The sequence below is a fragment of the Oncorhynchus kisutch genome, linkage group LG20, assembly GCF_002021735.2.
Source record: "Oncorhynchus kisutch isolate 150728-3 linkage group LG20, Okis_V2, whole genome shotgun sequence".
Classification (NCBI taxonomy): Eukaryota; Metazoa; Chordata; class Actinopteri; order Salmoniformes; family Salmonidae; genus Oncorhynchus; species Oncorhynchus kisutch.
This window is the reverse complement of record NC_034193.2, coordinates 17,892,764-17,908,074: the sequence shown is the minus strand read 5'-3', so window position 1 is coordinate 17,908,074 and position 15,311 is coordinate 17,892,764. Positions and strand designations below refer to the sequence as shown.

The following is a 15,311-nucleotide window of genomic DNA, read 5'->3' as shown; positions in this document are numbered from 1 at the left end:
GGAGGGAGGGAGCATTCCCCACTGCCATGGTCCCAATGAAAGATTAATGAACCCAGTAGGACTACTGGGAGACATGGAGAGACTCTGGGGACTCATTCAGCCCTGAGCTCAAAAGACTGGAGAGAGAGAAAGGAGAGACAGACAGAGAGAGAGAGAGAGAGAGAGAGAGAGAGAGAGAGGGAGGGGGTGGAGGTACACGCCTCGTTAAAATGAACACAAGACACAAATCAACATGTTTCTCCCCCACAGTCCCCCTATCTAGAAATCTAGAATGGAGAGTTCAATAAATATTGAGGGAGATGACAGCTGCCAAACACTGCTGACGAAGGTTGCCATTGAGCAGCGTACTGGTTTCCCCAAACGGCCTTCTCTCCTCCTGACCCCCTTTCCCCTCCTCCTCTACCCCCCTCAGTAATGATGTGAAAGAATGTTGTCAATTCTCCCTGTGCTGAAAGGCTTTAGTGGCCATTTAAATGAGTTCTTTTGTCCAGGGCCCTCTCCATTGAGAGACAGTTTAAAATGCCCATCCACTGAGTCTGCATTGAGAGAGAGAGGGAGAGAGAGATGGATGGATGGATGGATGGATGGAGAGAGAGAGAGAGAGAGAGAGAGAGAGAGAGGGAGGAAGGAAGGAAGGAAGGAAGGAAGGAAGGAAGGAAGGAAGGAAGGAAGGAAGGAAGGAAGGAAGGAAGGAAGGAAGGAAGGAAGGAAGGAAGGAAGGAAGGAAGGAAGGAAGGAAGGAAGGAAGGGAGCCAGCGAAAGAGACGAGAGAAAGAGAGTGAGCGAGAGGGTGAGAGAATGAAGAAGAGACAGACAGCAAAAGAGGAAAAGAAAGAGAGAAAGAGAGAGAGAGAGAGAGAGAGAGAGAGAGACAGACGATTTACATCACAGTCACTTCAGGGGCTAACAGGCCTCCATTTCAGAAGCCCCGAGCAGAGCCAGGTAAATAATAGCCAAGACAAGCGCTCCAGTTTATGTGGCTTCTGGGTCCACGCGGACACTGCTGCTGTTTGGCTACTGTAGCGGCCAGCCTCTCTCTGTCTCACTGAGGGGAGGGTTAGAGCCACCCCAGGAAGGGAGCAGGAAAGAGGGAGGTGTGCTGCCTAACAGAGAAAGCTGGGCTGTATCAAGTCCAAAGAATAAACACATTCTGAATTCTTTCTAATGATTGTTTCTCCGTGCGGTTATTCTAAAACAACTCTCTGTGATATGCTCACACTAGGTGTGCAGCGAGCGGTGTGCACGAGTGATTCTCTGCAACTTCCATGTGGGTCAAGTCGACTCACACACCTCTACGTGGCCAAGAGTCCAGACATCCCTGACAAGCTCATGAGTTCAGCTTCTGCACACTCACAGAGAGAGAGCAGGTGGGCCATCCCACCTACAGTGCTGAGCCCATCTGGACTGTAACACATTCCCAGAGCTCTAGTGGAACATCCGTGGAGAGAAGCAGGATTATGTGTTTTGTTTTACTGGTGTGAGAGCAATCAAACCTGAAGTTCAGACCTTTTTGTTTTGCAGGTGCAGACCATATCCCTTCGATCAACAATACATTTTTGCTTCTAGAAAATAAAATAGAGCCTACAATGTACACACTGCACGCACACACACACACACACACACACACACACACACACTGCACACACACACACACACACTGCACACACACACACACACACACACACACACACACACACACACACACACACACACACACACACACACACACACACACACACACACACACACACACACACACACACACACGCCTTCCACTTCCATTCAAGTGAATCCAAGCCCTGCTCTATCTGTGTAAGCCAGACCCCAGTGAAGCGCCTGCTTTTTACACCCTCGGACAACAGGCACTGATGGAATCACAACACAGCTCCTCAAAACAAGCGGAACATTATGCAAAGCACGCAACACTACACCAAGGAACTACGTGGGAGTATCTTCTCTGTTTCTCTACAAAGGATGAATTCCCGGCCCCTCTGTTTCTCTACAAAGGCAGGAGCAAAGCTGACTTCCTGGCCCCTCTGTTTCTCTACAAAGGAAGGAGCAAAGCTGACTTCCTGGCCCCTCTGTTTCTCTACAAAGGCAGGAGCAAAGCTGACTTCCTGGCCCCTCTGTTTCTCTACAAAGGCAGGAGCAAAGCTGACTTCCTGGCCCCTCTGTTTCTCTACAAAGGCAGGAGCAAAGCTGACTTCCTGGCCCTTCTGTTTCAATCAATCTCACCAGTTCCTGCATTACAATAGACAGAAATATAGCAGGAGACAAGTCATGGGAGAGCTGTTGAGTACAGCGCATACACAAACACACACACACACACACACACACACACAAACACACACACACACACACAATTCTCTGACTTTGTATACACTGCTGTTCCTTGATGTTCATTCTGAACCAAAGTATCCTGCAGCAATTCCAACTGCTGAATGGCTAACACACACACACACACACACACACACACACACACACACACACACACACACACACACACACACACACACACACACACACACACACACACACACACACACACACACACACACACACACACACACACACACACATACACTACTTCATTAAAATACAGAAAATACTAAAATGCTTCACACTGTGATTATTATCTGACCCTGCTGGTCATTTATGAACATTTGAACATCTTGGAAATGTTCTGTTATAATCTCTACCCGGCACAGCCAGAAGAGGACTGGCCACCCCACATAGCCTGGTTCCTCTCTAGGTTTTTTCCTAGGTATTGGCCTTTCTAGGGAGTTTTTCCTAGCCACCGTGCTTCTACACCTGCATTGCTTGCTGTTTGGGGTTTTAGGCTGGGTTTCTGTACAGCACTTTGAGATATCAGCTGATGTACGAAGGGCTATATAAATACATTTGATTTGATTTACTGCCTTGTGCTCTATGGTTCAACTGACCATGGTTTTGGATCTGAAAATATCAAATGGTATTTGACGTTCAAATGGTACGTATGAGTTAGTAACTATGTTTTAATGATGTATTGTTTATCAATTAGTCTAGTTACAAAATTCTTTAAATAAATAAGAGGAAACTAGGCTAATCAAACTGTCTTTTTTATTATAAAAACTAGGCAAGTCAGTTAAGAACACATTCTTATTTACAATGGGATGTGGGAAAGACAGTTACAAGAGGGGCCCTGTGAGAGACAGAATGAAAGGGACAGGAGGAGGACAGAGAGAAAGAGAGAGAGGGGCCCTGTGAGAGACAGAATGAAAGGGACAGGAGGAGGACAGAGAGAAAGAGAGAGGGGCCCTGTGAGAGACAGAATGAAAGGGACAGGAGGAGGACAGAGAGAAAGAGAGAGAGGGGCCCTGTGAGAGACAGAATGAAAGGGACAGGAGGAGGACAGAGAGAAAGAGAGAGAGGGGCCCTGTGAGAGACAGAATGAAAGGGACAGGAGGAGGACAGAGAGAAAGAGAGAGAGGGGCCCTGTGAGAGACAGAAGGAAAGGGACAGGAGGAGGACAGAGAGAAAGAGAGAGAGGGGCCCTGTGAGAGACAGAAGGAAAGGGACAGGAGGAGGACAGAGAGAAAGAGAGAGAGGGGCCCTGTGAGAGACAGAATGAAAGGGACAGGAGGAGGACAGAGAGAAAGAGAGAGAGGGGCCCTGTGAGAGACAGAATGAAAGGGACAGGAGGAGGACAGAGAGAAAGAGAGAGAGGGGCCCTGTGAGAGACAGAATGAAAGTGACAGGAGGAGGACAGAGAAAGAGAGAGAGGGGCCCTGTGAGAGACAGAAGGAAAGGGACAGGAGGAGGACAGAGAGAAAGAGAGAGAGGGGCCCTGTGAGAGACAGAAGGAAAGGGACAGGAGGAGGACAGAGAGAAAGAGAGAGAGGGGCCCTGTGAGAGACAGAAGGAAAGGGACAGGAGGAGGACAGAGAGAAAGAGAGAGAGGGGCCCTGTGAGAGACAGAAGGAAAGGGACAGGAGGAGGACAGAGAGAAAGAGAGAGAGGGGCCCTGTGAGAGACAGAAGGAAAGGGACAGGAGGAGGACAGAGAGAAAGAGAGAGAGGGGGCCCTGTGAGAGACAGAATGAAAGGGACAGGAGGAGGACAGAGAGAAAGAGAGAGAGGGGCCCTGTGAGAGACAGAAGGAAAGGGACAGGAGGAGGACAGAGAGAAAGAGAGAGAGGGGCCCTGTGAGAGACAGAATGAAAGGGACAGGAGGAGGACAGAGAGAAAGAGAGAGAGGGGCCCTGTGAGAGACAGAATGAAAGGGACAGGAGGAGGACAGAGAGAAAGAGAGAGAGGGGCCCTGTGAGAGACAGAATGAAAGGGACAGGAGGAGGACAGAGAGAAAGAGAGAGAGGGGCCCTGTGAGAGACAGAATGAAAGGGACAGGAGGAGGACAGAGAGAAAGAGAGAGAGGGGCCCTGTGAGAGACAGAATGAAAGGGACAGGAGGAGGACAGAGAGAAAGAGAGGGGGGCCCTGTGAGAGACAGAAGGAAAGGGACAGGAGGAGGACAGAGAGAAAGAGAGAGAGGGCCCTGTGAGAGACAGAATGAAAGGGACAGGAGGAGGACAGAGAGAAAGAGAGAGAGGGGCCCTGTGAGAGACAGAATGAAAGGGACAGGAGGAGGACAGAGAGAACGAGAGAGGGGCCCTGTGAGAGACAGAATGAAAGGGACAGGAGGAGGACAGAGAGAAAGAGAGAGAGGGGCCCTGTGAGAGACAGAAGGAAAGGGACAGGAGGAGGACAGAGAGAAAGAGAGAGAGGGGCCCTGTGAGAGACAGAAGGAAAGGGACAGGAGGAGGACAGAGAGAAAGAGAGAGAGGGGCCCTGTGAGAGACAGAATGAAAGGGACAGGAGGAGGACAGAGAGAAAGAGAGAGAGGGGCCCTGTGAGAGACAGAAGGAAAGGGACAGGAGGAGGACAGAGAGAAAGAGAGAGAGGGGCCCTGTGAGAGACAGAATGAAAGGGACAGGAGGAGGACAGAGAGAAAGAGAGAGAGGGGCCCTGTGAGAGACAGAATGAAAGGGACAGGAGGCGGACAGAGATAAAGAGAGAGAGGGGCCCTGTGAGAGACAGAATGAAAGGGACAGGAGGAGGACAGAGAGAAAGAGAGAGAGGGGCCCTGTGAGAGACAGAATGAAAGGGACAGGAGGAGGACAGATAGAAAGAGAGAGAGGGGCCCTGTGAGAGACAGAATGAAAGGGACAGGAGGAGGACAGAGAGAAAGAGAGAGAGGGGCCCTGTGAGAGACAGAATGAAAGGGACAGGAGGAGGACAGAGAGAAAGAGAGAGAGGGGCCCTGTGAGAGACAGAATGAAAGGGACAGGAGGAGGACAGAGAGAAAGAGAGAGAGGGGCCCTGTGAGAGACAGAATGAAAGGGACAGGAGGAGGACAGAGAGAAAGAGAGAGAGGGGCCCTGTGAGAGACAGAAGGAAAGGGACAGGAGGAGGACAGAGAGAAAGAGAGAGAGGGGCCCTGTGAGAGACAGAATGAAAGGGACAGGAGGAGGACAGAGAGAAAGAGAGAGAGGGGCCCTGTGAGAGACAGAATGAAAGGGACAGGAGGAGGACAGAGAGAAAGAGAGAGAGGGGCCCTGTGAGAGACAGAATGAAAGGGACAGGAGGAGGACAGAGAGAAAGAGAGAGAGGGGCCCTGTGAGAGACAGAATGAAAGGGACAGGAGGAGGACAGAGAGAAAGAGAGAGAGGGGCCCTGTGAGAGACAGAATGAAAGGGACAGGAGGAGGACAGAGAGAAAGAGAGAGAGGGGCCCTGTGAGAGACAGAATGAAAGGGACAGGAGGAGGACAGAGAGAAAGAGAGAGGGGCCCTGTGAGAGACAGAAGGAAAGGGACAGGAGGAGGACAGAGAGAAAGAGAGAGAGGGCCCTGTGAGAGACAGAATGAAAGGGACAGGAGGAGGACAGAGAGAAAGAGAGAGAGGGGCCCTGTGAGAGACAGAATGAAAGGGACAGGAGGAGGACAGAGAGAACGAGAGAGGGGCCCTGTGAGAGACAGAATGAAAGGGACAGGAGGAGGACAGAGAGAAAGAGAGAGAGGGGCCCTGTGAGAGACAGAAGGAAAGGGACAGGAGGAGGACAGAGAGAAAGAGAGAGAGGGGCCCTGTGAGAGACAGAAGGAAAGGGACAGGAGGAGGACAGAGAGAAAGAGAGAGAGGGGCCCTGTGAGAGACAGAATGAAAGGGACAGGAGGAGGACAGAGAGAAAGAGAGAGAGGGGCCCTGTGAGAGACAGAAGGAAAGGGACAGGAGGAGGACAGAGAGAAAGAGAGAGAGGGGCCCTGTGAGAGACAGAATGAAAGGGACAGGAGGAGGACAGAGAGAAAGAGAGAGAGGGGCCCTGTGAGAGACAGAATGAAAGGGACAGGAGGAGGACAGAGAGAAAGAGAGAGAGGGGCCCTGTGAGAGACAGAATGAAAGGGACAGGAGGAGGACAGAGAGAAAGAGAGAGAGGGGCCCTGTGAGAGACAGAATGAAAGGGACAGGAGGAGGACAGATAGAAAGAGAGAGAGGGGCCCTGTGAGAGACAGAATGAAAGGGACAGGAGGAGGACAGAGAGAAAGAGAGAGAGGGGCCCTGTGAGAGACAGAATGAAAGGGACAGGATGAGGACAGAGAGAAAGAGAGAGAGGGGCCCTGTGAGAGACAGAATGAAAGGGACAGGAGGAGGACAGAGAGAAAGAGAGAGAGGGGCCCTGTGAGAGACAGAATGAAAGGGACAGGAGGAGGACAGAGAGAAAGAGGCCCTGGAGAGAAAAAGCAGGACAGAGAAAAGCTGTTGGCCTTGTATATCCGCTTGGTGGCACCTTGCAGGGCAATTTGAAGACTAAATGTGAAGGTGGCGACCTTGTGGTCCCTGGGGGGCCTTAGCGCGTCTCTCCGTCCTTTGTGTCATGATATGATGAGTTGTCACAATGGCTTGCGGGCTGTAATGAGCTGTAGGGGATGAGCCAGGGAGGGGAAGTTGGGGGGGCTGACAGCGTAGTGATGGATAGGGGTACTCGCAGGCCCACAAATTCCAGAGCAAACAGAAGCGTCTGCCAAGGCCCTGAACCGCTCCCAAAACGTGCCAGTTTGCAGAAAACACAAACTGTACAAGGAGAGTGGGAGGTAGGGAGAGAAAGAGAAAGAGGGAATGCTTGGAGTGTGTGTGTCTGTGGACTTTGATAAGCGCAAACACAAACTGATGTTATTACCATGGCAACATGAAATAATTGTCCACAATAACTGTTATTGGCAAGATAGGATCTATTTTCATAAAACATTCAAGTTTTCCTCAGAGTGCCCCTTCCCCTTCCTCAGAGTGCCCCTTCCCCTTCCTCAGAGTGCCCCTTCCCCTTCCTCAGAGTGCCCCTTCCCCTTCCTCAGAGTTCCCCTTCCCCTTCCTCAGAGTGCCCCTTCCCCTTCCTCAGAGTGCCCCTTCCCCTTCCTCAGAGTGCCCCTTCCCCTTCCTCAGAGTGCCCCTTCCTCTTCCTCAGAGTGCCCCTTCCCCTTCCTCAGAGTGCCCCTTCCCCTTCCTCAGAGTGCCCCTTCCCCTTCCTCAGAGTGCCCCTTCCTCTTCCTCAGAGTGCCCTTTCCCCTTCCTCAGAGTGCCCCTTCCCCTTCCTCAGAGTGCCCCTTCCTCTTCCTCAGAGTGCCCTTTCCCCTTCCTCAGAGTGCCCCTTCCCCTTCCTCAGAGTGCCCCTTCCTCAGAGTGCCCCTTCCCCTTCCTCAGAGTGCCCCTTCCCCTTCCTCACAGTGCCCTTTCCCCTTCCTCAGAGTGCCCCTTCCTCTTCCTCAGAGTGCCCCTTCCCCTTCCTCAGAGTGCCCCTTCCCCTTCCTCAGAGTGCCCCTTCCTCTTCCTCAGAGTGCCCTTCCCCTTCCTCAGAGTGCCCCTTCCTCTCCTCAGAGTGCCCTTTCCCCTTCCTCAGAGTGCCCCTTCCCCTTCCTCAGAGTGCCCTTTCCCCTTCCTCAGAGTGCCCCTTCCTCTTCCTCAGAGTGCCCCTTCCCCTTCCTCAGAGTGCCCCTTCCCCTTCCTCAGAGTGCCCCTTCCCCTTCCTCACAGTGCCCTTTCCCCTTCCTCAGAGTGCCCCTTCCTCTTCCTCAGAGTGCCCCTTCCCCTTCCTCAGAGTGGCCCTTCCCCTTCCTCAGAGTGCCCCTTCCAGGCAAAAAATATTCTAATCTCTAAGTGATGCTCATTTCCCACCTCTGTTTCCAGTAACTACATTTACCCTCTCACAGTTAGCAGTAAAACAGTCAATTAGATCACCATATTGTAGTTAAAACTGGAACATTTCTACAGCATTAATTACATACTTTTGTTTACACGTGAAACCAACTCTCACTGTCGTGTTTGCACTAAAATAGTATCTGTCAGTAAGATTAAAAGATCTCAGTGCTGCGTTGGGAAAAAATGAAAGAATTTAGGAAGGCGCCAGGCGATCAGAAATGCTATTCCAGAAAGTGGGGAAAGCAGCCCAGTCCAGAGCATCTTGCCCCAGAGACCGAGTCAGTATATTTAAAACTTAATCTATTCACTTTGCTGCATGCTGCTGATCACAAAACCAAACAAAAAAATGTTATCTGGGCAAAAAGCCTTTGCTCTCATTCTCCATCTCTCTTCATTCAATCTTTCATACCGAAGTCTTTCATTTGTCAAATTTACATTCCGCAATATATCTTACACAAAACGTTTGTCAATGTGATTTTGATGAATAATTGTCTGACATTGATTTTAATGTCGTCAATTTTGAGGTTTATACAAGAGCAACATGAATGCTGTGTGTGTTTATGCTTTCCCGTTAAAATGTAAACATCTCTTGAGCTTTCCTACCTGAGGTGAAGAGGTGTCTCTACGCAGCACAAGAGCTACACCGAGTTCTGTCATCTTTTGAAATGCAATCAGCGCCTCACATTTTCAGTTGAAAGAGCCAATTATAATTTCGAATTAGACTGCAAAATTAACAGAGGAATATGATAATTTGTGGGTTATTTAAATTATATTTAACATTCCATGGTTAGACGTGAGCATAATCATGTCATTATTTGTCTAGGAAATACTATTCAGCTGGATAACGAGATGTGATATGTTGAGGAATAACCATGCAATATTGAAATAACTATTTAAATATAAATGTGTTAGTAAATAACTGTTTATAGATTTAAAAACAAAATGGCAAAAAGCACAATTATTTCCAATGCTGCTACTTCCTGTTTTCAGACTGTTTCAGTAAATGTACACTGCTCATTAACGCATCCCCACACACACCTCCCATACACACATCAAGATCAAGAACCCCCTCCCCGCACAGAAACACACAGAAACACCAAAAAAAAGGTTAAGAGTTACAATATTTGAAAGGAAAAAGCACTCTTTAAAGCAGATGACCACCAGCTTGCACTTACAGTAAGGGGGAATACCCCCTGGCCCCCCCTTAATCACACCAACCATCATCTGATCCTCAAAGTTCAAAGGAAACAAAAAGTGATGGAGCACAGGAATTGAGAGAAAGGGAGATGAAGAGAGGCAGGGGAGTGTGCTTTACTCACCCAGCCACTGAGATTGAGATGCCAGCAGCCAATCTGCTGGAGGAGGGAGAGCCCGGGGGCGAGGACTCCTCCTCTGGCGCCCCTCTCCTCCGGCCCCGCTAAAACGCCATCCCGCGGGTACATAACCCCCTGCTCTCCTTTGCCCTGCCTCCCACTTCTACTCCCTTACCACGGCCTTCCCTTTCCCCTGCCTCCCACTTCTACGCCCTTACCACGGCCTTCCCTTTCCCCTTCCTCCCACTTCTACTCCCTTACCACGGCCTGCCCTTTCCCCTTCCTCCCACTTCTACTCCCTTACCACGGCCTTCCCTTTCCCCTTCCTCCCACCTCTAATCCCTTACCACGGCCTTCCCTTTCCCCTTCCTCCCACTTCTACTCCCTTACCACGGCCTTCCCTTTCCCCTTCCTCCCACTTCTACTCCCTTACCACGGCCTTCCCTTTCCCCTTCCTCCCACTTCTACTCCCTTACCACGGCCTTCCCTTTCCCCTTCCTCCCACTTCTACTCCCTTACCACGGCCTTCCCTTTCTTCTTCACCCGCTTTTTCCTCCTCTACTTCTTCTACTTCTTCGTCTTTTCTTAGACCTCAGTTCTTCGTCCCCCAAAGTACTGGAGCGTGTGCAGTGGGGCACGTGCGTGTCCCTCAAACTGAGGCATCCTCATCGCCACACGACGGGTCTGTTGTTCAAGGGGTTTTGTGACTGGAGGTACCACAAGCGTATGTCTCTGTAGATCCACGGATGGGGCTCAGGGTCTGGGGCCTAGTGGCCTGCCCCCCCCCCTCCCCCACCCCCCATCCCGTACCTCCCCTAAAACAGCCTGAGGAATCCTCCGCTCCCTCCACCACTCTCAGCAGCCCTTCGCAGCCTCCTCTCTCAGGAAAGTTTGTGCCGGTCACAAGAAATGAAAGCGAGAACACGAACCGAGGCGAGAAAAAAAATATAAAGTGCTGCTTCCCGGCAGTGCAGAGAAGTGTTCCCACAAGCAACAAACAAGAACAAAATATACACAACAAAATCGTGTTATTACTCAACTCCCAGATTGCACGCTTGTATCTGTGTGTATATGTGTGTGTGTGTGTGTGTGTATATATGGGTGTGTGTGTGTATATATGGGTGTGTGTGTGTGTGGGCTCAGTGGTCCATCCAGGATGCCCAGAGTCGAACTGGCGGCTTGAAAAGCTTTGGCTACAACAAGGTAAAGCCAGCAAGGCAAGAGGAAAAAGACAAAGAGGAGAGAGGGAGGGAGGACAAAAAAAGAACAAGACAAGACAACATCCACAAAGGGAGGGTAGGCTCAGCAAAGTGTGGCCAACAGTCACTTATCCGTGTGATACTGACAGTCCCCTGTCCAACCCCACTTTCCAGGGGGGGAAGGAGAATACGAGAAAGAAAGGTATTTGTCTTCCCTTTGACACGGACGTGACATCTGCATGGGGCTTTCGTTCTGTTTTTTTCCTGTCCAACAATACTGAAGATGGGAGGATGGACGATTCCACCCCTAACTCTTTCTGACCTCTCCGTGTGAGGAGATCAACCAGGCCTAAAGCCTCCACACCCCCTACTGCTCTCACTGTACTCCTTCTCTTAAACGTTATTATCTTGAGATCATTTCCTCTGAATATTCGGGCCCCACAACCATGCTCCTGACCCCATCTCTTAGCAGACTCTTAGCACATCCAGGGCGTTTGACCAGGGCAAGCATACCTCGGAGACGTAGAAACCAATTAACACGCAGGGTGAATTAACTCATTTGCACTACAACCTGCTTCGCCAAGGTTTAATTCGATATTTCATTTTAAATATAAAAGGTTGGTTTCTAATACATCTATAATTATATCATTGCAATATTACTTAGTGACAAAACAAATAGGTGGAATTGGCCGACGGTATTTTCCAAACACATTGTCACTTAATTTTACCTTGTGATATGATAGTGAATCTAAAAAATGTATTTTAAATATAGGGCCAACTGAAAAGGTGGTCCAGTATATTTCAATATCTGAGCAACAATAAGACAACAACGGAAACAACAAAAACCTAGCATATGGCTTTTATCAAACTATTTTATTTCAATATGTTTTTTCACTTTCTTTCTCTCTCTTTTTCCCCCCTGCTCTCCTCTGGCCTCCGCCAGGCAGTCCTGAGGCCCTTAATGCCAAAACAAAGCCCTGGGAATGTCCTTTACATGGCTCCCACAAAAGCAACGAGGCTCCGGCTTGACAAGTAAATGAGCCCCTCACAACGTGGCGGCTAATTGCCCTCCCTCCCTCCATTCAACTCGGCCGCCACACTCCCGCGACCTCCTTTGTCCCATGTGCCCTCTCTTAAGTAAACTGCCAGTTCGCCCGCAAATGATGGACAGCTCCCAATCCGCCGGGCCACAACGGCAACAGACGACTCTGAAGAAAGAGAGAAATAAAAAAGACCCTCCATCCCACTCCACTGTCTCCGGCGTTCGCACTAGACTACAACGTGTACAAGAAAAGAAACGACCGAGAGGAGAGTCTGTAGAAAGAGAGAACACCGGAATAGACAACAATGGACAGAGACCGTTACAAATCCCACTCATTTGGACTTAACTTTGAGGAATATAAGACTGGACACTAAATGAAAATGACTGGCATGAACTCCAAGAGATGCTCCTAATCTACATACCATGATAATTGATTTAATAGAAAATCTACTGACAATAGAAATTGAGTTTCATTATTTAAAACTTTTATTTTTTATTTTTTAAAAGCTAAATTATTTGACAACAATAACTATCAAAATAGATCGAAAAAAAATATATATTAAAATGCATTCGAAGGAACTGAAGAAAAAATACATGATATTTAGTAATTACGTTGTCCGGTTGTACGGAGAACTTCACTGTTTTCATTACCTTAATCATAATTGTTATGATTTAATATCAATATCAATATGATTATTTTGACAAAATAATACATATAATTTAAGATTAGTGTTGCCTTAGAAAAAACCCTGTCAGACTGTCAGACAAAGCAATCAAACACTTCCTTTCAACCTGTCACTTAGCAACTAAACGATTATAAATTGCCAAATGGAAGACATACAATAATGTCAACAAACTCCAATGAAATAATTATATTTAAAGCCAGATTTAAAGTACGCTCACATTAGTTGAACAAAGAAAGCACAGGAGGTAATAAATAATGTTGAAGTCTTACCATTTAAAAGAGCTGTATTTGGGATGCTGCTCGGTTCCTGGTTAAAACAAGCATGCTGGCGCTCATGGCAGTGCACAGACTACAACAAGACGCCCATCACCATGTCATCCCCTAATCCACTGGGGGGCAGCACCCCATCTACGACAGCCCCTCGCTAACCAAACGCCCGATCGGCTGAGTCAATAACACACCAGCCCAAAGAAGAGGCAAAATGAACGGTGGAGCACCAGCCAGCAATGGCAAGCACATCCAGGTCCGACAGAGGAGAGAGCAAGCGCCCCAAACCGGGCTGAAAACACTCAGCCCCCTCATTCAGACACACACACACACACACACACACTCACTCAGGCAGCTTTGCTCTCCTTCGCATCTGCCCAGGAGTCCCTCTCTCCCCCTGGCCCATCTTCATATCCCCCCTAATAAGCTCTTTCGTGTCCATCTCTCTTTCTTTGATAAGTTGCAAGAACAATAAAAAGAAGTGAGAGACAGAAGTGAGAGAAAGAAGTGAGAGATAGGGAGAGAGAGAGAGGCTTTCCTTCGGCGGCTTGGCAGACATAAAGATACTCGCCTTTTCTATCGGAGTTGCCCTAACTTGGCTAAACTCAAGCAGTGGAGTGTCCCTTGTCATGTCATGAATCCCCAACGCCGTCCACGCTCCATTCAATAGGAGTCGGACGAAATAAAACGCTAAATGAAAAAACAAGACAGGGCAACAAACAACGACAACAAAAAAGCCAAAGGAAGTAATCCGATCGGGCAGCGAGTGTGTGGTGTTGTGGCCACGTTGCCCCCCGGTCCTGCCCGCCGATAGCCCCAGGTTTTCATGAAGGGACCCCGGGAAAATACAACGACACCAAAAGACCAACCAGACATTTATTAACAAAAGACCTGTCGCACTGTTACAGCTTTGCAACCTCTACTGTCTTCCTGTAATCTCTAAAGACAAGCGAGAAGAAAAAAGATCCCCGACTCCAAAGTCAAACAAAGCCAGAAGACAAGCTAACAACAGCCGTTAACAATAACAAAAATACTAATACATCGAAACAAGCCGGTAGGGTTCCTAGCAAACTGGCGAAAGGAAACGAAGCCCGGCCAACTGGTGGCTTGAAGAGAGGAAGCCCACTCTTAAAGCCATGTTCAGACCATCCACCATACCACCGCTGTGAGCCTTTCAACCATAGCAGGAAAAAAATGACTATTGATCTTCAAATGGCGATAATTGAAACGATCAAAAAGATTAAACAAAAACGAGAATGTGCTGACTTACCATGTTATGCTATTTTTTTTGGTTTCAAATTTTTGTTAAAAAAAATATATTAGCTCAAAGATGCGGCATCGGAGGTGTCAAATTGTTGTAGCCGTCTCTTGATCGTATTACTTCCGCAGTCCTGGTTTCCAATGCGTCTGAACTTTTTCCTTTTCCCTTGTATTTTGTTTGTGGTACCCAGCTTTTTTCCCCTTCCTTAGACTTTAAAAGCATTCAGCTCAGTAAACCAGTAAATTATCTTGCCACCTTGTGCAGCTCTGATGCTTTGGCCGCTAACTTTGGAAGGCCCTTTACTACTGCTTCAAAATTAGCATTGTCAAAGCAGTTAATGAATATTAATATTGTATTTGTCATTGGACCTGGCCCATTGCTGAACTCCAAGTCATCCATCAGGGACAAGATTAAGCACACAATTATTTCTGACTGACAGGGACCAAATCTGGGAGTTTTTTTTTACTACAACAATTTAAAGAAAAAGACTCAACATCATCTTAAGGCGCCTCCCTGGAGACAAGATTAATACACTTTTAATGAATCACGATTTCATTGTGCGTGAGCTGGAGGAACGTCAGGAAAATATAAATATTCTGACTAATGATTTTTACCGTTTTTTACTGAAAGGACAGAAACCACAAATTACAAATATTTACTGTGACAACATTCAAAAAGTATAATTTTTTTCTCTCCTTTTGAATAGAACCTGAATTATGAGGGACATTACTGCCATCCTCACGGAACACTTTCTCCTGGGTGATTTTTAACATGAGTTGGAATGAAGAGGAATGCGCTGCAGACGCGGAATAGTAAATAATTCCTGCACAAATTTGCCATGAAACATCCATCAAAAACCTGGACCTCCAGCACTCTACGCGGAGCCTGACACAGTGCCGATTGCCATGGACCACACATGCAGCCTTTACCACCACCCGCTACCAACATTTCAACATTAACCAGTAAAACCCTTCCCTAAACCATCAGAACCACCAGCTCAAACCAGAGAACCTTTTCCTACCAGTCTCAAATGCACTACGTACAATCTGGGATGTACATCAAACATCACGTCTAAATAGTCACATATGTTCTGATCGAGACTGGCCGGAGTAATACCAAGTCGTAATAAAAATGTGTTTTAAACAAATAGCGCCGTAATCACCAGCATTCTTACCTTCGCCTACCTCGCTGAGAAATTAGCCGGGTAACATGCCAATTAGTTCAGTCCTGCTGTTAATCCAACATCTTCTGGAAAAAAAATATTCTGCAAAAAAATATATTTAGTCTTCTCATGCATTGAGGCGTAAGATTTTGAACAAACA

At 48.1% G+C, this 15,311-nt stretch overlaps 1 protein-coding gene across 29 annotated transcripts in view; it reads right to left on the bottom strand.

Annotated features, from left to right (window-relative positions):
• tcf7l2 (transcription factor 7 like 2) overlaps positions 1-15,311 on the bottom strand; it is a 115,937-nt gene that overhangs the window by 25,452 nt on the left and 75,174 nt on the right. Inside the window, exon 1 of one of the 29 annotated variants that reach the window (XM_031798971.1) lies at positions 12,732-13,075. The exons of the other annotated variants lie outside the window; for them this stretch is intronic. Within the exon in view, the coding sequence (XP_031654831.1) occupies positions 12,732-12,734 (3 nt within the window). The 5' untranslated portion in view covers positions 12,735-13,075. Of the gene's footprint in view, positions 1-12,731; positions 13,076-15,311 lie in introns of those variants that run through there. 29 annotated transcript variants of the gene reach the window in all.